We start from the raw sequence: 24,023 nt of genomic DNA on the forward strand, positions 1-24,023 counted from the left end.
TCGAAGATAACAACCAGGAGAGGTCGCTATAGGCAGGAAGGCTCAACTCAAAGCAGGTTGTGTCACTTGAATTTAATAAATAGAATATATAACTGCTTCAATATTTTCTGGAAAAATATTAGGTTCAGTGGTGTTACCAGGATGGGCACACACACAAAAAAAAGCGGTCGAAATCCTGCGTAGGGCTACTGTACCTTAAAACATGTTTTGTTTTCTCCTTGAGATAACTGTTGTTGTGATTTGGTCGAAACAAATAAGTTGATTTGATTTTATTTGACTAAGAACACATCCATAATTGAACAGTGTGGACATGCAGGTGACAATGTTTTTAGTGAACCTACTGTGGTTCCTCGGTTTTATTATTATTATTATAGTTATTTTTTATTCCGCAGCCCCTTTGAGCTCAAGTTGAACCCCTAAGAATGCTTCAAAATGCACCAAAAATGGCAGGCAGGTCAAGACAGGTGCAATATTTGATACTGTGTAAAGACAAATTCCAAATACACTATGTAGCGCCCCCTAACAATCATTCTTTGTCCCGCTGACGCTTTGAGCCCTACTTTGACCCCCCCATCAGAATGCTTCAAAACTCGCCAAACTCAACAACCAGGTGAACACTGGTGAGAACTTTGATAAAATGTATAAAAGAAAAAAAAAATATGCGTAAATGTGTGTAGCGCCCCCTTGGAATAAAACCAACATTTTGTTTTTTTGTTTTTTTTTTTAAGGTGAAAGAGGAGGTAACAACACAAAGGTTAAACTTAGAACACATCAGTCCTAAATGAATGGGATAACATACGTGGTGCCCAGACTGCTGTTAGTACTACATCCAGTTTTCTTTGGGTGGGCAGAGTGTGTCCGTGCGTGGGCACTGCCCCCACCTGTCCCCCCCCGGTAACGCCCCTGATTTGGACACTTGCAATGCGTTCAATGAAGTCAATTTGGCTACAAATAGTATCAATAATTCATGCACAAATTTGACTGTTGACCACAATAATAAGTTTTATTTCAAAGCACCTTTCAAGACGCTCAAGGTCACTTACAACAGTTAACAAAAGAAACAAATATAGGAGACAAAAGCTTAATCTGAGTCAGTCAAAGTTGCAGAAAAGTCATAATATAAAGCAGAAGATCAAGTTTGATATGAAGTAAACTACACCTAAACTAAACCCAAATCATTTGATTAAAAATATATTGGATAGTTGTGAAAAAGACCAAGACCTGCAAAATAATTTCAACAACTTTTCCAAAAGAGGCCAAAGGGAAACTGAAAAAGAAAATTGAAAAGCTATTTCCACTGTACATGTGTGGCAGGAATTTGAATATCTTGTCAAACACTGCAATTCAAAGCTTTCTCTCCAGTGTGTGTCCTTACGTGTCTATTTAAAGTTCCCTTCTGACTGAATCTTTTTTGACAAACGGAGCAGGAAAATGGCTTTTCTCCAGTGTGTGTAAGCGTGTGTCTTGTCACCTGATGCTTCGTACGAAATCTTTTCTCACAAAGTGTGCAGGCGAAAGGCTCATTACTGTGTGTTGTTGCATGTTTGTTTAAATTTCCCTTGTCTTTGAATCTTTTACCACAAACTGAGCAGGAAAATGGCTTTTCTCCATTGTGGGTTTTTGTGTGTACATTTAAATTTTTCTTCTGGGCAAATCTTTTACCACAACATGTGCAGACAAAAGGCTTTTCTCCAGTGTGTGTACGCTTATGCCCTTCTAAATGAGTCTTCCGATAAAATCCTTTGTCGCAAAGCGTGCAGGCGAAAGGCTTCTCACCACTGTGTGTTATTGCATGTTTGTTTAAATTTGTCTTCTTGTAGAATCTTTTACCACAACACGTGCAGGCAAAAGGCTTTTCTCCAGTGTGTGTCCGCATATGGCTTTTTAAATCAGACTTCTGAGAGCACCTTTTGTCACACAGTGTGCAGGCAAAAGGCTTTTCCCCGGTGTGTATACGCATGTGTCTTGTCAACTCTGACTGTAAATAAAATGTTCTCAAACATACGGAGCAGGCAAAAGGCTTCTCTCCAGTATGTGTTCTTGTGTGTCTGTTTAAAATGTTCTTCTCGGCGAATCTTTTACCACAATGTGCGCAGACAAAAGGTTTTTCTGCAGTGTGTGTACGCTCATGCACTTCTAAATGAGTCTTCCAATAAAATCCTTTGTCGCAAAGCCTGCAGGCGAAAGGCTTCTCACCACTGTGTGTTATTGCATGTCTGTTTAAACTTGTCTTTTCGTAGAATCTTTTACCACAACACGTGCAGGCAAAAGGCTTTTCTCCAGTGTGTGTCCGCATATGCGTTTTTAAATCAGACTTCCGAGAACATCTTTTGTCACATAGTGTGCAGGCATAAGGCTTTTCTCCGGTGTGTATACGCATGTGTCTTGTCAACTCTGACTGTAAATAAAATGTTTTCTCACATACGGAGCAGGCAAAAGGCCTCTCTCCAGTATGTGTTCTTGCGTGTCTTTTTAAACTTTTCTTCACTGCGAATCTTTTACCACAACGTGTGCAGACAAAAGGTTTTTCTGCAGTATGTGTACGCTTATGCACTTCTAAATGAGTCTTCCGAGAAAATCTTTTTTCGCAATGTGAGCAGGGAAAAGTTTTCCCACCCTCACATTCTTTTGTGTCTCTTTTCAATGATGATTTGTTGAAGGATTTCCAAGCATTTTGGCCAAAGTCAACATCCTCCTCATCAGAGTTATAGTCAGAAGAGTGCGATGTAAAGTCGTCGCTGTCCGAGAGCGGAGCCAAGAGGTCGTCCTGTTGCGATTTTCCCTCTTCTTTTGTTGTGAGGTGCTGAAATGAGCCCTCGCTTGATTGTTGCACTGCTCCGCTGTCTTCGCTTGGTCCTTCATCTTCTTCGCTCTTCACATAGACGGTCACTGGAAAGATTTCTTCTTCCTGTTCTTCTTCTTTAATGTCGGGGGTAACTGGCTCCGCTTCTTGTTTGATAAACGGCATCTCCAACTCAGACCCCTGTTTCACATGGAGGCGGTCGTGTTTTTCAGGGTGTAGATATTCAGTATCGTCTGCGGGACACTGGATAGGAAGGAGAAAAAAAGTGATTTGCTAAAGTCCTGCTTTTGGCCCCATATTTATGGGCCCCACATACAGTCCCTGACAAAAGTCTTGTCACTTATCCATTTTGTAGAAACAATTGCTAATAACGATACTTTTAATTATTCAATTGGTTTCATAAAAGGCTCATATGAAAGCTAAGACCCTCCCAAATGATGTTGAATGTATAAAAATATATTTGTTTCGCTGAAAAAAGATGAATCATTTAATGAAGACATAAAGGTCAAATTTTGGCAAGACAAGTTTGGTCGCCTACAGAAAGTAGTGTGAAAATTCAACAAAAAATCTACTTCAAATACAAAAATATGTTACATAACATGAGCGAATTAAGTAGTGGTGCTGTGAGATCCAAATTTAATATTTTGTATGACTTCCATGGGCTTCGGCAAGGATTCCTACAATCTGTTGATGAAGTCATCAGGAACATCAAAGAAAGCAGTCTTGCATGCCTCCCATAGTTCATCAACATTCTTGGGTTTCGTCTTCCATGCTTCCTCTTTCATCCTACCCCTGACATGCTCAATGATGTTCATGTCTGGTGACTGGGCTGGCAAGTCCTGGAGGATCTTGATTGAAGTATGCGATGGAGCACATCCTGCAGCAGAATTTGTCCCTTTTTATGGTTCGGAATTTAAGGCTACGTTCATACTACAGGTCTTAATGCACGAATCGGATTCTTTCGTGCATTAACTTGACGGTCTGAACATGACAAGTCGCATAGAACTGGACCATTTCAAATCCTATCTGGGTCACTTTCGTATGTAGTTCAAATCCGATCTGGGCCACATTTTTCCAGACTGTCACGGCAGTCTGTACTGTCCACTCTCCCAAATCGGATTTCATGCAGCAATTACGTCATCAAATAGCGAGAGAAACATTACCGTACCGGTGCAGCTGTGCGTATTGTAGCGCCTAGCTTGCAGTGAACACGGCTTTTGGGGAAGGGCTGGGCTTGACAATAAAATTCATAAAAAATGAAAATGGATTGAGGATAACCCTGAGAATGCTCAGTTTTCTCTCTGCTCCAAGTGAGCAATGTTTCAACATTGCCTACATGGCCGAGAGTCGGGGCAAACTGCCCGTATGTGTGTGACATGCACGGACAGTGCGTGCATGCTATCGATCCATATAAACTTTGAATATAAGCCTAAACGGGGATTATTTATGTCTGTTATTTTTGTCCTCCTTTTGAAAAGCAAAATATGATATCCCTGGAATGACGGATGACGTGTGTCATTTGTTTTGATGCTTCTGCGCATGCGGGTCTTCTTGCTCAGCGTGTGTCGGACTGCGAATTAGTGCGCATGCATAATACTTGAACGGTCTCAATGGACAAAGGCAGTCTGAACGGGCACGCCAAAAAAACGGATATGACAAAAAATCGGATATTGTGCATTAAGACCTGTAGTAGTAGACCTGACTATTTATCTGTCAAGGTGCAGACAATTAAAAAAACGTGTGGCATTTGCCAAGGCCCACAGTCTGTCAAAAGGATGGACGCTGGAAAAGTAGCAAAAGGTGGATTTTTCAGATGACTTTTCCATTGAATTACACCACAGTTGCCACAAATATTGCAGGAGACCTACTGGCGCCGGCACGGATCCGAGATTCACTCAGAAAACAGTGAAGTTTGGTGGTTACTTCATTACCAAAGTCAAGGTCTGGGGTTATATCCAGTATGGGGGTGAGCGAGAGATCTGCAGGGTGGAAGGCAACATATATAGTCTTAAATATCAACAAATCTTAGCTGCCTCTTACATTCCTAACCATAAAAAGGGGCAAATTCTGCAGCAGGATGGTGCTCCATCGCATACTTCAATCTCTACCTCAAAGTTCCTCAAGGCAAAGAAAATTAAGATCATCCAGGGCTGGCCAGCCCAGTCACAAGACATGGGTAGGATGAAAGAGGAAGCATGGAAAACGAAACCCAAGAATGTTGATGAACTCTGGGAGGCATACAAGACTGCTTTCTTTGATGTTCCTGATGACTTCATCAATAAATTGTATGAATCCTTGCCGAAGTCCATGGAAGTCATACAAAATATTAAATTTGGATCTCACAACACCGCTACTTAATTCGCTTATGTTATGTAACATATTTTTGTATTTGAAGTACATTTTCTTGTTCAATTTTCACACTACTTTCTGTAGGCGACAAAACTTTTGTCTCGCCACAATTTGACCTTTATGTCTTCATTAAATGATAAATCTTTTCTTCAGTGAAACAAATATATTTTTGTACATTCAACATCATTTGGGAGGGTCTTGGCTTTCATAAGAGCCATTTCTGAAACCAATTGAATAATTAAAAGTCAAGTTATTAGCAATTGTTTCTACAAAATGGATAAGCCACAAGACTTTTGTCAGGGACTGTAGTAAAATTCCTTTTTTTCCCTGAATGCCGTTTCTTCGGTGGACTGCACAGCCCAAACCGTTTGACTCACACAAAAATACACACAGTTCCAGGCTTCAACTGGGACCGTGTGCTTTGGTCAGATGAGACCAAGATTGAGCTTTTTGGCAACAAACACACTAAGTGGGTCTGGCGAGCCACGAAAGATGCGCATGCTGAAAAGCACCTCATACCCACTGTGAAGTATGGGGGTGGGTCAGTGATGCTGTGCGGCTGTTTCGCTTCCAAAGGCCCTGGGAACCTTGTTAGGCTGCATGGCATCATGAATGCTTTGAAATTCCAGGACATTTTAAATCAAAATCTGTTGCCCTCTGGCCGCAAGCTGAAGATGGGACATCATTGGGTCTTTCAGCAAGACAATGACCCTAAACATATGACCAAATCTACACAGAAATGGTTCACCAGACACAATATCAAGCTCCTCCTATGGCCATCTCAGTCCCCAGGCCTTGTTTTGTTGGCAAAAAGGGGATTGTACAAAGTATTAACACCGGGGGTGCTAATAATTGTGACACACATTATTTGATGTCAAATATTTTTTTCCTTTATGTAGGATTTTTTCCCCACTGAATGAATGCACTTGTATTGAAGGGTGGATTTTTCTCTTTTTTTCCATTAAGGTCCCATATTATTTGAATAAAAAAAATATTAGAAGCTAAAAAACACATCTTTTCCAGGGGTGCCAATAATTATGAAGGGCACTGTAAGTCGATGCCGGTGACAGCTACTGTATATACGTCCATGCCATTGACAGCAATGTATGTCCAAATTTCCCAATCATTTTCTTTGGCAGAACGTGTGGTTTTTATTTTTGGCCATAGCCTTAACATTACAGCCCATTGATATTTTACTGGCACCCATATTGTCTGCGTTTTACATCACGATGGACAGCCCAAAAACTGTCTGCTTGACCCACTCAGCACCATACTTCCCAAGCGCTTATGTGTGGTTTCTCATACTTATCAACCTGAGGCCGTTGGCAATCTTACAAACAGTGACGTATGCCCTTTCGGAATGGTGACTAATCTTACAACATATTATATAGCGTGCAATATGAAACAAAAATAAAACTCATTTTTTCAAATAATATGAACTCATTGGAAATATTGTCAAATGGATGGATGAAAGAAATCCAGGAAACTATATTTATGCATTTTTCATACACTTTCATAAACTTGAGTAAAATTACAGTGCATAACAATATTTTGGTAAACGAAATTAAATAGGGTAACTTACCGATGCAATCTTTGAGTCAGGGAACATTTCTCTTGCTCCTGCAATACTGTGGTCCTTTGTTAGGAACTAAAATTATACAATATAAAATATAGAATATATATTAATACTACATCACATTTGTAAAACATAAATACATAATAAAATAAATAATAGCCCATATAAATAAATTGTAATGAGTTAAAACACCAGTAATTAAATAATAAGACTAATACAAAAAGCCTGCTTACACAATTAAATTTAGCTTATTTCTAGGTGGTGCTTTAGCTTGAGGAAAAAAATATCAATAAAGCTTTACAAAAACGTTCATGAGAAAAAAAATGATGCATTGAGGCATTTCATTTCTAAAAAAAAAAACTTGTTAAAAACTTTATCATTGGGATTGCTTTACTCTTTAGCACAGGACTTCTTTTTTTTCTCCTTTCTTATCTTTTAATACCCGCTACTCTAGCACGAGCTTGCAATCCTCGCGTGAACCGATCGAGCCGCCCCACAGATCAGTTTCAGTTTATTGTCCCCCTAAGAAGGGGAAACTTGTCTTACAGCAGGTAAGCATACAGATAACAGAACAACTTATACACATAAAAAAAAATAACACAGACTACAAATCAAGGGCGTAGGTTTGCATAGGGACGGTAGGGACATAACACTACCAACTTTTCAGGATGCTCGAATTGTCCCCACCAACTTTTAAGCAACCTTATTTGCAACATACAATGAGTTCAGCTATAATGGTAATTTAGATTGTCTTCCCATGTGTTGTTAGGATAGAATTGACCCTAACATTATTAAGTGCATTAATTTAATTATGTTCAGACTTACATTTACCTATTTTCACTTGCTATCCAACAGTGCCGGTCCGTTTTTTTCCTCCTCAAACGCACATTTGATTGGCTGATGACTAGAACCCCCGTTCACACAATCCCGACAGAAATACATTTCAATATGCAGCCTCCTCCACCCCCTTTGAAGGGATTTTTTTTTCCCGGGCAGCAGCAGCAACAACCACTGTAAGTAATGTAAAAAGATGTCAATGTTGTGGAGGTGGCGAACACGCCACAAATTTTGCGACTAAAGTCCGACCTGCATCAGAGTTAGCATAATATTAAACTGTGTGAACTTGCTAACCTATAAAACTCAGGTAGAAAGCTGCTTAGAGAGGTGTTTTCCTGTATGTTTTCTACTGTTAATGCTAATTCAACTGTGAATTTTGTGCATGTATTCATAATTAAAATGTATTTGCTTCCTACAGCATTTAAAAAATATATTTTTCTATCTGCAGCCTATGCACTTTTAACCCCCCCCCCCAAAAAAAAGCACAACCACTGTAAATTTCCTTTATATGAAGCAAGCATTTTGAAAAATGAATTTCTCCCGATGAAAATAATTTTAACTGTTTGTTCTTATTAATGTCCCGTCCCCAGCAAAAAGTGTACATGCAGGTTATGCTGTTATAGCGTCCCTACCAATGTTGAGACCAGACCTACGCCCTTGCCACAAATTTAAAATGCTATAGACAATTTTGCATCTAAGTGCAAGAATTGTGCAAATTTAGCAACCGAATTGCATTGGGTAAGAAGGAGTTCTTTGTCCTATTTAACTTAAAACAAGGGACTCTGAATCTCCTGCCTGAACGCGGTGAACGCGCTGCTCGTAAAACGAGTACTATGGAAATTGACGCCGAGCTGCTGCGTTCACGCGCCGTAGACGTTTCATGGGTGGGGTAAATGCGGTGCATTGTCTCGTTGCCGTACGGTGACACAATCAGAACGGAGAAAAAAAACGTAGTGCACGAAAAACATAGATTTTTAACGTCCGGCGTACATATTTAAAAATCAGTGCTCACTTGTACAAATTACGCCGAAACCGTACAACTTTACAGATACGGTTTCTTGATATAAAAAAATTAGACAACTTTACTATCCAACAATAACTCGAGTGCTCATATGCTTCTCCAAACGGACACTCAAGACAGTGATTAGCATCATCGCTAACTAGCTTAGCGCTCGGTGCCAAGTAATAATATCTCATCAACAAAGAATACAAACAATACAATTGGCTTCATTGACTCACGGAGCCACGCTTGATCTAACGACGCACAAGAAAATCTAATTCTCCACACTTGGTAATACTGTATTATTGATTCAGCAACTGAACCTGAATGTGGCACTTATTTCTCTCTCTCAATATTTCATCACTGGTGCGCACGCAGCCTCACATGACACCAAAGCAAAGACTCAAACAAAACTGCTCATAGCTGCTGGCAAAAAATGACTATCACATTAAATTCTTACTTGGGTACTTACCGGATGAGAGTGTTTTGAAGGAGCACGCTTGGTTAGGAGAAGGGAACAAATAAGAACTGCAAGTGTGTCGAGGGGACACGGATGTTGCGTCACGTGACCCGAAAGTAGATATGTTCAGGCTCTGAAACTTCAGTGTAATCTGTTGAGGCGTTTGGATTCAACTTCAAATCACTCGACTCCAAAAATATTTCATATATGTATATATATTTATTATATATATAGTAAACAAATCCGAATTGAGTCATTAATATCAATGACTTGCCTCGAAGAGAACGGCCAGAAGAAGTCGCTGGTGGCAAGAAGCATCAACTCAAAGCAGGTTGTGTCACTTGACTTTAATAAATAGAATATATAACTGCTTCAATATTTGCTTAAAAAAAAAGAAAAAAACAATCCTTAAGTAGGTCGAAATCCAGCGAAGGGCTACTGCACCTTTAAACATGTTTTGTTTTCTCCTTGAGATAACTGTTGTTGTGATTTGGTCGAAACAAATAAGTTGATTTGATTTTATTTGACTAAGAACACATCCATAAATGAACAGTATGGTCATGCAGGAGACAATGTTTTTTGGTTAACCTATTGTGGTTCCTCGGTTTTATTATTATTATTATAGTTATTCTTTATTCCACAGCCCCTTAGAGCTCAATTTGACCCCCTTAGAATGCTTCAAAAGCACCAAAATCGGCAGGCAGGTCAAGACAGGTGCAATTTTCGATACCGTGTAAAGACAGATTCCGCATACACTATGTAGCGCCCCCTAGCAGTCATTCTTTGTCCCGCCGACGCTTTGAGCCCTACTTAGACCCCCCGCAGAATGCTTCAAAACTGACCAAACTCAACAGCCAGGTGAACACTGGTGAAAACTTTGATCAAATGTAAAAAATAAAAAAATAAAAATATGCGTAAATGTGTGTAGCGCCCCCGATGAACAAAACCAACTTTTCATTTTTCTTTTCTTTTTTTAAGGTGAAAGAGGAGGTAACAACGCAAAGGTTAAAACTTAGAACACATCAGTACTATATGAATGGGATACCATACACGGTGCCCAGACAGTTTTCTTTGGGTGGGCAGAGTGTGTCCGTGGGTGGGCACTGCCCCCCACCCCCCAGGAGCGCCCCTGATTCGGACACTTGCAATGCATTCAACGAGCTCAATTTAGCTACAAATAGTATCAATAATTCATGCACAAATATGACTGTTGACCAGTGTAGTACGTTTTATTTCAAAGCGCATTTCAAGACGCTCAAGGTCACTTACAAAAGTTAACAAACGCAACAAATAGAGGAGACAAAAGCTAAATCTGAGTGAATCAAAGTCGCAGAAAACTCAGAAAACACAGCAGAAGAGCATGCTATGAAGTAACCAACATATAAACTAAACCCAATTCGTTCAATTCAAAATATATATATGGCGAAAAACACAGACAAGACTGAAAAAGCAGTTTCTGCCATTGGAACCCTCTATAAAATAAACTGCTGTATTTTAAGCCAAAAGAACTGTTGTGTTTGATAGAACAATGTCTATTAGGAGTGGGAACCTCTTGTTACCTCACGATTTGCGATACAAAGCTCACAATAACGATAATCTGACGATATGGCGATACAACGATTATCGATACATTGGTCAGGAAATCATTCTAGGATATTCTACAAACAACTAATAGACAGAAACGCAAGCTTCTGCTGTGAATTGGAATGAGTTTATCACTAGTAGACGTCCAATCCATTTGAACTGGGAGGGTGGCAGCCATTCGCTGCCATCCCTCCCACTTCAAACGGATTGAACGTCTATGGCCGCCAGTGGCAGGCAATGAGGTAATTTTGGGCCATTTAAGGTCATTTACCTGTTGATTTTCAGTTACTTCCTATAGATTTTGGGGTATTTTATGAGTCACTTCCTTTTTATTTTGAGTTACAGAACAGGAAGTGATCTGGGAATCACCCGAATGAATAGGCAGTGACTCAAACTCAAGAGGAAATGACCTGTAAATGAACAGCAAGTGACCTGTAAATGCCCCGAAAATTGAATAGAATAACTGCGAATGCTCTGGTTTTGAATTAGCGCTGCAGCGATTAATCGATTAACTCGAGTATTCGATTAGAAAAAAAAAGATTTGAATTCAATTTTACTGCTTTGAATATTCGTTTAATTAAAGTGGCGTTGTAATGGTTTGTTTTGAAAGTGTTTGCATTTATTTTGATTGATTCGGGTGGATACATGGCCCTCTAGTCTACCTCATTTAACATGGCTGAATCCATCAGCTCCCTGTTAAGACCAGCATAAGCTAAGTTCTTGTTTGAGCTAATGATTTTTTTGAATGCATTCTGAATTTGTTTTAAAGGGATATTCAGCCATTTTTTGTGGGAATATGTTTCTGAGCCATTTGTTAAGAGCATTGTAAAAAAGTGCTGGCATTTTATAGCATTTAAGCTAGCGGACTTTTGCCATGTAATTGCCAATTGTTGTTTTGTTGTACATAGATCCTCTTTATATATATATATATATATACACACATATATATATATACACATATATATGTCTATACCGTGTGAGGCTCAGCTCAGGTATTTTAATTTTTTATGTTCCTTATCCTTTTACTCGATTATTTGAACTAAATAGTTCATCAATTAATCGACTACTAAAATAATCGATAGCTGTAGCCCTATTTTGAATGAGCGAACGTTCCCAGTCTAAATGGATTGGGCGTCGAGCACCGTCAATGGCAGCCCTGGGACACTATTATGGTGGAAGGTTTTGGTAGCAACTTGTTGGTCCCTTTTTTTCTTTTTTAAACATTACCACTTTTTTAAAACGATATATATATATATATATATATATTTAAAACGAGCATATTGATAACCTTTTGGGATACAAAGTATCACGATATATCACCATTTCGATATTTTGTCACACCCCTAATGTCTATATGCTGCCATAGCAGATTCATGACCCATTAAGCCCCCAACTATTTTCAATTTGCCCCTTTTACCCTGGAAACCCCCGTTTACAGACATCGCACAACCGCTTTTGTTTCAACCTAGCCATAAAAAAAAGGTAAGTAATCGTATTTATTATTTGAAATGTCTGTCATTTTTAGCTTAGAATCATTGATCATTAATATTTAGTATTAAAAAACGACTTTGAAAAATGATTCACTCGTATATTTTAAACTTTAAACAAATTACGTCACAATTAAAAAATTGGCGTCTGTAAAAAAGTCAAAAGTATCTACCTCACAACTATCGCTTAATTGTAATTTTTCCATTACTGTCGCATTTCCCCAAATATATTAGATCAGGGTTCACTAAATCCGGACCTCGGTGCCACTTTTCCTGTCGTGTTTTCCACGTCTCTCTCCCCTAACACACCTGAATCAAATTATTATGTAATCAGAAACCTCTCCGGAAGCCTGATAATGATCCTGATTATTTTTATTCAGGTGTGTTGACGGAGGGAGAAATGGAAAACACGACAGGAAAAGTGGCACCGAGGTCCAGATTTAGTGAATCCTGGATTAGATGATAAATAATCGATCCAAACAAAGAAAAAAAACGTTTAAAAGGCTAAATATATGAAAAAGAAAATCTTGACCACTCCTTGATGTCTGCGATTTCTGCATTGCGACTCTTGTTATATTACCGTTTTTCACCCATTAAATCCCCAAAAAAATCCAGCTGTGGCCATTCACAGCTGTGCCTTGACACTCTGTGATACATGCAACATGGGAGTTTTTGGATGGAAACAAGGTAAGTACACGATAATATCTCGTTAAAGTCATGGCGTCTGTAATTCTGCTCTCGCGTGCTCTCACCTCCAGATAGGGTTTTGCTGTTAAAATTTTTTTTTTTAAATGCCCTCCTGTTAAAAAATGTTCTTCCCCCAGACAATTGAGATTTTAAGCTTTCCAATGATGTATCACACATGGATATCGGACAATTTTGAAATTTGGCCAAATTGGGGGTCTCAGAGCGGAACTTCAAGTCCCCTGAGTGTTTTCCACCATATATCTTGGATAGTTGTGAAAAAGACAAAGACTTGCAAAATCATTTAAACATCTTTTTCATAAGAGGCTCAAGGGAAACTGAAAAAGAAAATTGAAAAGCTATTTCCACAGTACATGTGTGGCAGGAATTTGAATATCTTGTCAAACACTGCAATTCAAAGGTTTTTCTCCAGTGTGTGTTCTTACGTGTCTATTTAAAGTTCCCTTCTGACTGAACCTTTTTTGACAAACTGAGCAGGAAAAAAGCTTTTCTCCATTGTGGGTACGCATGTGTTTTGTCACTTGAATCTTCCAACGAAATCTTTTCTCACAAAGTGTGCAGGCGAAAGGCTCATCGATGTGTGTTCTTGCGTGTTTGTTTAAATTTCCCTTCTCTCTGAATCTCTTACCACAAACTGAGCAGAGGAAAGGCTTTTCTCCATTGTGGGTTTTTGCGTGTCCGTTTAAATTTTTCTTCTGGGTGAATCTTTTACCACAACAGGTACAGACAAAAGGCTTTTCTCCAGTGTGTGTACGCTGATGCCCTTCTAAATGAGTCTTCCGATAAAATCCTTTGTCGCAAAGCGTGCATGCAAAAGGCTTCTCTCCAGTGTGGATTTTTGTGTGTTTGTTTAAATTTTTCTTATCGGTGAATCTTTTACCACAACAAGTGCAGACAAAAGGTTTCTCTCCAGTGTGTGTGCGCATATGCGTTTTTAAATCATTTTTCAGAGAAAATCTTTTATCGCATAGCGTGCAGGCGAAAGGTTTCTCTCCAGTGTGTTTACGGGTGTGTGTTGTCAGCTGAGACTGAAAATAAAATGTTTTCTCACATACGGAGCAGGCGAAAGGCTTCTCTTCGCTGTGTGTGCTTACATGTTGGTTTAAATTTCCCTTCTCGGCGAATCTTTTACCACAATGTGTGCAGACAAAAGGTTTTTCTGCGGGGTGTGTACGCTTATGCACTTCTAAATTAGTCTTCCGAGAAAATCGTTTATCGCATTGTGAGCAGGGAAAAGGTTTCCCACCCGCATATTCTTTTGTGTGTCTTTTCAATGATGACTTGAAGGATTTACAAGCATTTTGGTCAAAGTCAACATCCTCCTCATCAGAGTTTAAGTCAGAAGAGTGTGATGTAATGTCGTCGCTGTCCGAGAGCGGAGCTAAGAGGTCGTCCCGTTGCGACTGTCCCTCTCCTTTTGTTGTCAGATGCTGAAATGAGCCAACGCTTGATTGTTTCACTGCTTTGCTCTCCTCGCTTGGTCCTTCATCTTCTTCACTCTTCACATTGACGGTCACTGGAAAGAGTTCTTCTTCCTGTTCTTCTTCTTTAATGTCGGGGGTAACTGGCTCCGCTTCTTGTTTGATAAACGGCATCTCCAACTCAGACCCCTGTTTAACGTGGAGGGGATCGTGTTTCTCAGGGTGAAGATCTTCAGTAACGTCTGCGGGACACTGGGTGGGAAGGGGAAAAAAAAAGTGATTTGCTTAAGTTGTGCTTCTGCTGTGATTTTCATTTAATTGATGGGAAAATTCTTATATTTTATTACATGGGCCCCATATAGTAAAATTCCTTTTCTTTTCTTAATGGTGTTTCTTCGGCGCGCCGCACAGCCCAAACCCTTTGACCGACCGTCACCGTTCGAATATCAAAAATGAAGGGAATTTTGGCATTATGCAGGGAATTTTTCAAATGACCCCCCAAAAACCTTTCGCATAGTAGTTGTACACATAATTTGTCAAAAATTTACGGTTCTCACAAAATTTGCCAAAAAGTTGCTTATTAATTTCTAATGGTATTCCACTGAAAGCCATGCACGTCCGTGAAATTGACACCAATGTCTGTCCGACCCATTGATGGCCATGCATGTCGATTCTATTGATGCGAATGTACTTGGATTCCATTGACTCATATGTAAGTCGATGCCATTGACGGCCACAGTCACCCTTCAGTCAGTAGTATTTTCTACCATCTTTAAGACAGGTTGAGAGGCGCCAAATACAAATGAATGTAATTACTCTCATGTTAACTGAGCGAGCCCCACTGAAAACAAAATCTACATACCAGAAGTGGTTTTAAACCAAAGTAATCGAAATGCGTTAACTTGTCTTGGCTAGCAAGCTAAGCTAAAAACAACAACATCAAAAAAAGTTTTGCAAGCTTGGGAAGCTATTACACAAAGCCAAACGACTTCCACTCAACCTTAAGATAGGACGTTTTAGTCCATTGAATGCTTACTTGGGTATTTAACCGATGAGAATGCTTTGAAGAAGCTCGTTCGGTTAGGAGACAGGAATATGAAGGAACTGCAAGTGTGTCGAGGGTACAGGGACGTTGCGTCAAGTGACCCGGAAGTAGAAACGTTGAGGCTCTGAAACGTCAGTGTAATCTTTTGTAGCGTTTGGAACCAAAACTACTCCAAATCACTCAACAAATAAGATTTTCAATAAATATAGTAAACAATATATAATTTGAGTCATTACTATCAACGATTCAAAATTGAAAGCTCAGAACTTTATCCGTCAATCAATATTAATTTGAAAGTTCGGTCTTTATCCAATTTACGAGCCTACTGCTTCAATCATGGAATATAACAATGAAGTCACTTAATTTTAAAGTATTGAACCTTCTCAAGCTCACTTGGTTTTGCTTTACTGACTTGCCATGAGCCCTAACTATTCCAAAAATACGAAAAAAGAATAGTGCAAGAAATAAATACATCAAGGCGCAAAGAACAGCCAGAAGAGGTCGCTGTTGACTAGAAGCCTCCACTCAAGGAAGGTTGTGTCACTTGACTTTATACGGTGTATCACAAAAGTGAGTACACCCCTCGCATTTCTGCAGATATTTAAGTATATCTTTTCATGGGACAACACTGACAAAATGACACTTCGACACAATGAAAAGTAGTCTGTGTGCAGTTTATATAATAGAGTTAATTTATTTTCCCCTCAAAATAACTCAAAATATACCCATTAATATCTAAACCCCTGGCAACAAAAGTGAGTACACCGCATGGGAACTATGTACACCCTGAAATGTCCAAATTGAGTACTGCTTGTCATTTTCCCTTCAAAATGTCATGTAACTCGTTACAGGAGTGCTGTCAGCATTGCTGCAGAGATTGAAGAGGTGTGTGTGTCTGTGGGGGGGTCATTCCCACCACCATGCTTGACTGTAGGCATGACACACTTATCTTTGTACTCCTCACCTGGTCGCCTCCACACATGCTTGAGACCATCGGAACCAAACAAATTAAACTTCTTCTCATCAGACTATAGACCCTACCCACGTGACGTCACAGCTCCGCTCTCCTGAATGGTACCGCCCAACTGTCCGTCAAAACATAGTGTTAACCTGTTACGGCTACGTACATTCCTCCTATTTACGGCGTGTTTTTCTGCTCCTTAACATTAATAATCAAAATGGTGAAGGCGTGTGTGGCTGTTGGTTGCACTAACAGAGAAGATGGAAGGAGAGACTTGAAGTTTTACCGTATTCCGAGGGATCCAAAGTGGAGAGCGAAATGGACGGCTGCAATTCGACGTGAAAACTGGGCACCAAAAAATCACCACAGACTATGTAGTAGTCATTTTATATCCGGTAAGATGCATTTAAGATATACTTAGAGGGTTTTGGGCTGACAAATAACCACAATTAAGATCATTGCTAGGCTAATCGCCGACAACATACACGTATGTATGTAGTGAGAGTGCTATCGCTAAACCATATAAACATTAAAAGCCTTAACTCCATTGACAAACGACATGAAATACATTAGACTTGACAGTGGATGTTAGCAAGAACAAAAGATTTTGAATTGAAAATTTCGTAACTCACCTTTCCAAGCACAAGATAGATTCCTGCCGAATTTTCGTGGACGAGGACCTGTTTCACCCAACCAGCAACGAAGTATTTATAAGCCTCCAAGCTCTTGAAGTTTTTCGTGAGAATAGGCTGATTTTGTGTGGACAAGATAATTGTAAATATCAGCGTAGCAGATGTCAGGCAGACAGGGCGAAGACAGTGGGTCGAAAAACATCGATTTGGGCATCAAATATGGATCTGGCGACTGTATAGAACGAAGCTTTTCCACATAACGCCTTTTATGCAAAACATCCAGTGAGTTTACGGCATCAGAAAGCACCGGGTCTTCCACAAAATGCATTTTAAATTCCTCGATCAATTGAAACCAATGCTAATACAGAGACAAAATGACGGACAAGTGGGCGGAACCATACAGCGAGCACGTGGTTTTGTGACGTCGGTGGGTAGGGTCTATAGGACTTTGTTGACATGTCTTCGGCAAACTGTTTGCAGGCTTTGTTGTGTACCGTCTTCAGAAGAGGCTTCTTTCTGGGGTGACAGCCATGCTCACCAATTTGATGTAGAGTGCGGCGGATGGTCTGAGCACTAACAGGCTGACCCCCCACCTCTTCAATCCATGCAGCAATGCTGACAGCACTCCTGCGACGATCTTTCAAAGAAAGCATTTGGATGTGATCCTCAGCATGTCCGCTCAGCTTCTTTGGACGACCAACCCGAGGCTTGTTCTGAGTGGACCCTGCTCTTTTAAAATGCTGGATGATCTTAGCCACTGTGCTGCAGCTCAGTTTCAGGGTATTGGCAATCTTCTTGTAGCCTTGGCCATCTTCATGTAGGGCAACAATACGTCTTTTAAGATCTTCAGAGAGTTCTTTGCCACGTAGTGCCCTGTTGGAACTTTCAGTGACCAGTATGAGAGAGTGTGAGAGCTGCACTACAAATTTGAACACACCTGCTCCCTATGCACACCTGGACCTAGTAACACTAACGAGTCAAATGACATTTAGGAGGGAAAATGACAAGCAGTGCTCAATTTGGACATTTATGGATGTAGTTTCTAAGGGGTGTACTCACCATTGTTGCCAGGGGTTTATATATTAATGGCTATATTTTTAGTTATTTTGAGGGGAAATAAATTAACTAATATATAAGCAGCACACAGACTACTTTTCATTGTGTCAAAGTGTCATTTTGTCAGTATTGTCCCATGAAAAGATATATGTATATCAAATATCTGCAGAAAGGCGAGGGGTGTACTCACTTTTGCGATACACTGTACATGAAATCAATAACTGCTTCGATATTTTCTGGGGGGGGGGGAGTAATACGTGTATTTTTGTCACTTCTATGCAGTAAATGAATTGATAAATTAGTACAATGGTAAGAAAAACTAATTCCAAAATACAACACAAAGGCCGTATCCCCAAGTGACACTCCAAAGTTGATTTATTTTATCGATGAGAGAAGAGCTCTTAAAAAATGGTTCACAATAGAAGATGTATGGGGAAAAATGAATAGTAATAAAACAAAAAAAGTTCAAGTGTTTCTATAATATAAGGTTAAGTGATTCTATGTCAGAGAGCAAAATAATACAATGCACAAGACTTATAAAGCCATCCTACCTGAAACCATTTAAATAAAGTTTGGAAACTGAGCACAAATTAAACAAAGAGAAGTGTAGCATCAAAGGTGTTCAAATAATAACACAGGCCTATTATAGAAATAAATTGTTCTTGGATTTATCAGCCTTTTGTGTCCTAAAGGAAAAATACCATACAAATATTTCAAAATAGTCTCATTGAGAACATTTAAACTGTATGAACTCACAAACTAGAGCCATTTTCTATATTCGGACACTTGCAATTCATTCAATGAGCTCAATTGAGCTAGTACAAATAGAATCAATATTTCATGCACAAATTTTTCAGTTTAATACATTTTATTTCAAAGCCGTTTTCAAAACTCTCAAGGTCACGTTACAAGACTTTACAAAAGAAACAAATAGAGGAGACAAAAGCTACATCTGAGTAAATCAAAGTAGCATGAAAGTCATAATATAAAAGAGAAGATCATCCTTGATATGAAGTAACCGAATCGAAACAGTTGTGAAAAAGACAAGGACCTGCAAAATAATTTCAACAACTTTTTCAAAAGAGGCTCAATGGAAACTGAATAAGAAAATTGAAAAGCTGTTCCCACTGTTATTACGTGGCAGGAATTTGAATATCTTGTCAAACACTAATTCAAAGGTGTTTCCCCAGTGTGGTTTCTTGCATGCAAAACTAAATTCCTCATCTAAGTGAATCTTTTGACGGAATCCTTTTTGGCAAACTGAGCAGGGAAAAGGCTTTTCTCCAGTGTGTGTGTTGCATGTGTGTTGTCAACTGACACTGGCAATAAAATCTTTTCTCACTTCAGGAACAGGCAAGAGGCTTCTATCCACTATGTTTGCTTGCGTGTCTGTTTAAATTTCCCTTATCTGTGAATCTTTTACCACAAACTGAGCAGGAGAAAGGCCTTTCTCCAGTGTGGGTTCTTGTGTGTCCGTTTAAAGCTCCCTTGTGACTAAATCTTTTACCACAACATGTACAGACGAAAGGTTTTTCTCCAGTGTGTGTACGCATATGCGTTTTTAAATCAGACTTCCGAGAACATCTTTTGTCACACAGTGTGCAGGCGAAAGGCTTCTCTCCACTGTGTATTATTGCATGTTTGTTTAAATTTGTCTTCTCGTAGAATCTTTTACCACAACACGTGCAGGCAAAAGGCTTTTCTCCAGTGTGTGTCCGCATATGGGTTTTTAAATCAGACTTCCGAGAACATCTTCTGTCGCATAGTGTGCAGGCGAAAGGTTTCTCTCCAGTGTGTGAACGCGTGTGTGCTGTCAACCCAGACTGAAAATAAAATCTTTTCTCACACAAGGAGCAGGCATAAGGCTTCTCTCCACTGTGCGTTTTTGCGTGTTTGGTTAAATTTTTCTTCTCGGTGAAGCTTTTACCACAACACATGCAGACAAAAGGCTTCTCTCCAGCATGTGTCAGCATATGCCTTTCTTTATTAGTCCTCTGTGAAAATCTTTTATTGCAAAGTGAACAAGCAAAAGGCTTCACTCCACTGTGGATTCTTGTGTGTTGGTTTAAAATTTTCTTCCGGGTGAATCCTTTACCACAACATGTGCAGAGAAAAGGCTTTTCTCTAGTGTGTGTACGCTCATGTACTATTAAATGAGATTTCTGGGAAAATCTTTTGTTGCAAAGTGTGCAGACAAACGGTTTCCCTCCCGCACATTTTTTTGTCTCTCTTTTCAATGATGATTTCTTTAAGGATTTCCAAGCGTTTTGGTCAAAGTCAACATCCTCCTCATCAGTGTTATAGTCAGAAGAGTGCGACGTGATGTCGTCGCTGTCCGAGAGCGGAGCTAAGAGGCTGTCCGGCTGCGATTGTCCATCTCCTTTTGTTGTCAGGTGCTGAAATGAGCCGCCGCTCAATTTTTTCGTGGCTCTGCTCTCTTCGCTTGGACGTTCATCTTCTTCGCTCTTCACACTGGTGGTCACTGGAAACTTCATCTTCCTGTTCTTCTTTAATGTAGAGGGTCTCTGGTTCCACCTCCTGTTTGATGTACGGCATCTCCTCCTCTTGGTTAACGTTGAGGGGATTGTGCTTCTCAGGGTGAAGATCTTTATAGGGTTTAGTCTGCGAGACACTGTGTGGGAAGAAAAAAAAAAATCTCGTGATTTGGTAAGTCGGACTTTTGGCATGATTTTTATGTCAATTGATGGGACAGGAAAAGGACGTGTGTCCCAACACTTTGACTTGATGTTTGGGATTGCTTTAGTGTCACGTAAAGTAAAACACACATGCCTGATTTTTTGTGTGCATGCAGATCGCATGCTGACTCAGACCCTTATGCGTGTGATAGTGACAATGAATGGCAGACATAATAAACAACCGTCGTTGTTGTTGTGGAGGAACTCCACAAAAGTTTTTTTTTCATGTTGTCCAAACGTTTTATTGCGATCAATATCTGCAATAAAAAATAAAGAATAACATACTATTTGTGTTAATGCCTCGCAGTGTCCTGTGTTCTAATCTAAAGTAAGATTACAAGCGTACGAAAACACCACAGTAAAGGCCCAAGTACAGCAGATGCATGATCGTTGCGGTTCCAGTCTGACTCCGATGAAAAATAGCGCCGGAGCCAATCCGTTTCCATTATACCTATTGTTCAACGTATACCGGCCGCGTCAGTGCTCCGGATTGACTGCGAACCATCTCCGGCGTTCCGCATGCCCGCCGGATGGTATAGGCTATTTTCTATTTTTGCCGGGCATGCATCCGACAAAATGGACGGAGCTGGGCCGGATGGCAAAAGCCCAGGTGCCTAATCACGGTTTAAACACCAGCAAACATGGACGAAGAACGTTTCATCATGGAGGAGGAAACTGGAAAGTCACAAAGTAATATACGATGCAGCAGATCGTTATTATAAGGACAGCATTAAAAGCGAAGCTGCAAAGTGTCCTATTATGTGTGTTTTTCTGGCAGTGATATCAAACACACGACGTACTGACAACTTTGAGCGAAAAAAAAAAAAAGCAGCGTATCTGGAAGTGGTTCCACTGCAGAAATTCTCGTGCCCGGCGCACACACAATGTCGGTTTGTATACAGAGTCGAGGGGGAAAAGTACGAAAGAGAATAAAGAGACACCCACAAGTTTCGACCTGGTGGTCTATTCAAGACGTTTCCCTTTCTTTCCTACATTTCACTTGACTCTTCATAGAAAAAACAACAGTTTGCGCTGGACAAAGGAATCTGCAGTGTTGAGACGTCAATTCCAAGTACGCTGTTTTTTAGTTGTGTAGTATATAATTCGCTATCCATTTAATAAATATTACAGATAATTTAACAGTTGTTTATAACAGCTCTATGAGAAGTTATGTGCCATAAATTTTAAATGTGCACAAAGATATAAACCTCCCGGCACCAAGGGCATTATAGACCCTACTCACCTACGTCACAAAATGACGTGTCGCTGTATCCGGCCGCCATATTGTCCGTATTTTTTAGACTTATTCTCATTGATTTCAATTAGTCGTGCAAGTTATAGAGCAATTCATGGAAGCCCCGGTGTTATCTGACGCTGTAAACTCATTGGATGCGTTGCATAAAAGGCGTTATGTGGAAAAGCTTCAGTTTATCCATTCGCCAGATCCATACTTGATGCCTAAATCGATGTTTTTCGACCCGCTGTCTTCGCCGTCTTTGCCTGACATCTGCTAGCTACCCTGATATTTACAACTATCTTGTCCACACAAAATCAGCCTATTCTCACGAAAGTTTGAAAAACTTTAAGAGCTTGGAGGCTTATAAATACTTCGTTGCTGGTTGGGTGAAACAGGTCCTCGTCCACGAAAATTCGGCAGGAATCTATCGTGTGCTCGGGAAGGTGGGTTACGAAATTTTCAATTCAAAATCTTTTGTTCTTGCTAACATCCACTGTCAAGTCTAATGTATTTCATGTCATTTGTCAATGGAGCTAGGGCTTTTAATGTTTATATAGTTTAGCGATAGCACTCTCACTACATACATATATAATATGTAATAAATATGAAGTGCGATAGCACTACTCCAGATTGTCCCTAGTTGAATTTATTTTTTGGCTTTTGACCTCAATAGTGAAAGTGTACATTAATTGTATGACAACTGTCTGATTATCCCCTTATAATTATATATTTTCAGGTAGTTCATTCACAACGTCTGAGTGTATGTTGTCGGCGATTAGCCTAGCAATGATCCTAATTGTGGTTGTCAGCCCAAAACCCTCTAAATATATATTAAATGCATCTTACCAGATATAAAATGACTACTACATAATCTGAGGTAGTCGTTTGGAGCCCAGTTTTCTCGTCGAATTGCAGCAGTCAATCTCGCTCTCCTCTCCGGGTCTCTCGGAATACGGTAAAACTTCAAGTCTCTCCGTCTATCGTCTCTGTTTTTGCAACTGACCGCCACACACGACTTCACCATTTTGATTATTAATGTTAACGAGCAGAAAAACACGCCATAATAGGAGGAATTTACGAAGCGCTAATGCATTAACATGACGACTATACGGACAACATGGCGCGGGGGTGTGGCGGTGACGTCACGTGAGTAGGGTCTATAGGGCCCCGCCCCCCTACCCTCCACACACGGAGCCCTGATCTCAACATGATGCAGTCAATCTGGAATTAAGAGACAGACATAACATAAATATCAATATGCAAAGAAAAAATGTGCTCTCTCTCCGCTTCTCTGATGAGTATAAACTCGGTGTGTTTTTCGTTGTTTTAAATGGCACATTATAGCGCGCGATCACGCGAGCGCTCACGAGGGAACGGAGTTGGCGGACCGCAGCCGTGCGCAGCCGGTATGATTTGCCTGTTTTTGACGTACTGCGTGGCACGCAGTCAACACTGAACCGGACCGGAACCGTAACGATCATGCATCTGGTGTATTTGGGCCCTAAGCCTTCACTCAATAGTATTTTGTAGCATCTATAAGACAAGTTAAGAAGAGTCATATACAATTGAGTATAATCACTCTAATGTTAACCGAGCGATCCCCCCTGAAAACAAAATCTACAAATCAGAAGTGGCGTTAAGCCAAAGCAATCAAAATGCGTTAGCGTGTCTCGGCTAACGAGCTAAAATAAATTACAAAAAAAGGTTTTGCAACCCTGGGAAGCTATTACATGAAGCCAAACGACTTCCACTAGGCCTTAATATAGGACGTTTTAGTCCATTGAAATCTTACTTGGGTACTTACCTGATGAGAATGCTTTGAAGGAGCTCGTTTGGTTAAGAGAAGGGAACACCAAAGAACTGCAAATGTGGCGAGGGTTTTATTTTATTTTATTATTTTTTTTTTATGTGGCGAGGGTAGTACATGGAAGTTGCGAGTCAAGTGAACCGGAAGTAGAAACGTTCAGGCGCTGAAACTTCAGTGGAATCTTGTTGAAGCATTTGGAACCAAAACTACATCAAATCACTCGACTCCAAAAAATAGTAGATAAATATGGTAAACAAATCCGAATTTGAATTATAACTGTCAATGACTTGCCTTCAGTCCTAATTATTCAGATAATACGAAAAAAGAAAAGTGCAGGAAAAATTACATCGTCACAAACAGCCAGAAG

At 39.9% G+C, this 24,023-nt stretch overlaps 3 protein-coding genes across 3 annotated transcripts; all 3 read right to left on the reverse strand.

The window, feature by feature from the left end:
- Positions 1 to 994: 994 nt before the first annotated feature.
- On the reverse strand, positions 995 to 9,142 carry LOC130919978 (gastrula zinc finger protein XlCGF57.1-like). Its single transcript, XM_057842671.1, has 3 exons — positions 9,038 to 9,142; positions 6,735 to 6,800; positions 995 to 3,046 (listed from the first exon to the last, which is right to left on the reverse strand). Exons 2-3 carry the CDS (start codon positions 6,759 to 6,761, stop codon positions 1,331 to 1,333), a joined length of 1,743 nt encoding a protein of 580 aa, XP_057698654.1. The 5' UTR covers positions 6,762 to 6,800; positions 9,038 to 9,142; the 3' UTR covers positions 995 to 1,330.
- Positions 9,143 to 11,556: 2,414 nt separating this feature from the next.
- On the reverse strand, positions 11,557 to 15,358 carry LOC130921175 (gastrula zinc finger protein XlCGF52.1-like). The gene is made up of 2 exons (XM_057844798.1): positions 15,259 to 15,358; positions 11,557 to 14,474 (listed from the first exon to the last, which is right to left on the reverse strand). The coding sequence occupies exon 2, from the start codon at positions 14,394 to 14,396 to the stop codon at positions 13,182 to 13,184; it is 1,215 nt and encodes a 404-aa protein (XP_057700781.1). The 5' UTR covers positions 14,397 to 14,474; positions 15,259 to 15,358; the 3' UTR covers positions 11,557 to 13,181.
- A 3,051-nt stretch (positions 15,359 to 18,409) lies between these two features.
- Positions 18,410 to 23,792, reverse strand: LOC130922000 (gastrula zinc finger protein XlCGF8.2DB-like). The gene is made up of 2 exons (XM_057846431.1): positions 23,654 to 23,792; positions 18,410 to 20,548 (listed from the first exon to the last, which is right to left on the reverse strand). Exon 2 carries the CDS (start codon positions 20,409 to 20,411, stop codon positions 19,281 to 19,283), a length of 1,131 nt encoding a protein of 376 aa, XP_057702414.1. The 5' UTR covers positions 20,412 to 20,548; positions 23,654 to 23,792; the 3' UTR covers positions 18,410 to 19,280.
- Between the last annotated feature and the right edge of the window lie 231 nt (positions 23,793 to 24,023).

This window comes from Corythoichthys intestinalis, chromosome 1, assembly GCF_030265065.1.
Source record: "Corythoichthys intestinalis isolate RoL2023-P3 chromosome 1, ASM3026506v1, whole genome shotgun sequence".
Lineage (NCBI taxonomy): Eukaryota > Metazoa > Chordata > Actinopteri > Syngnathiformes > Syngnathidae > Corythoichthys > Corythoichthys intestinalis.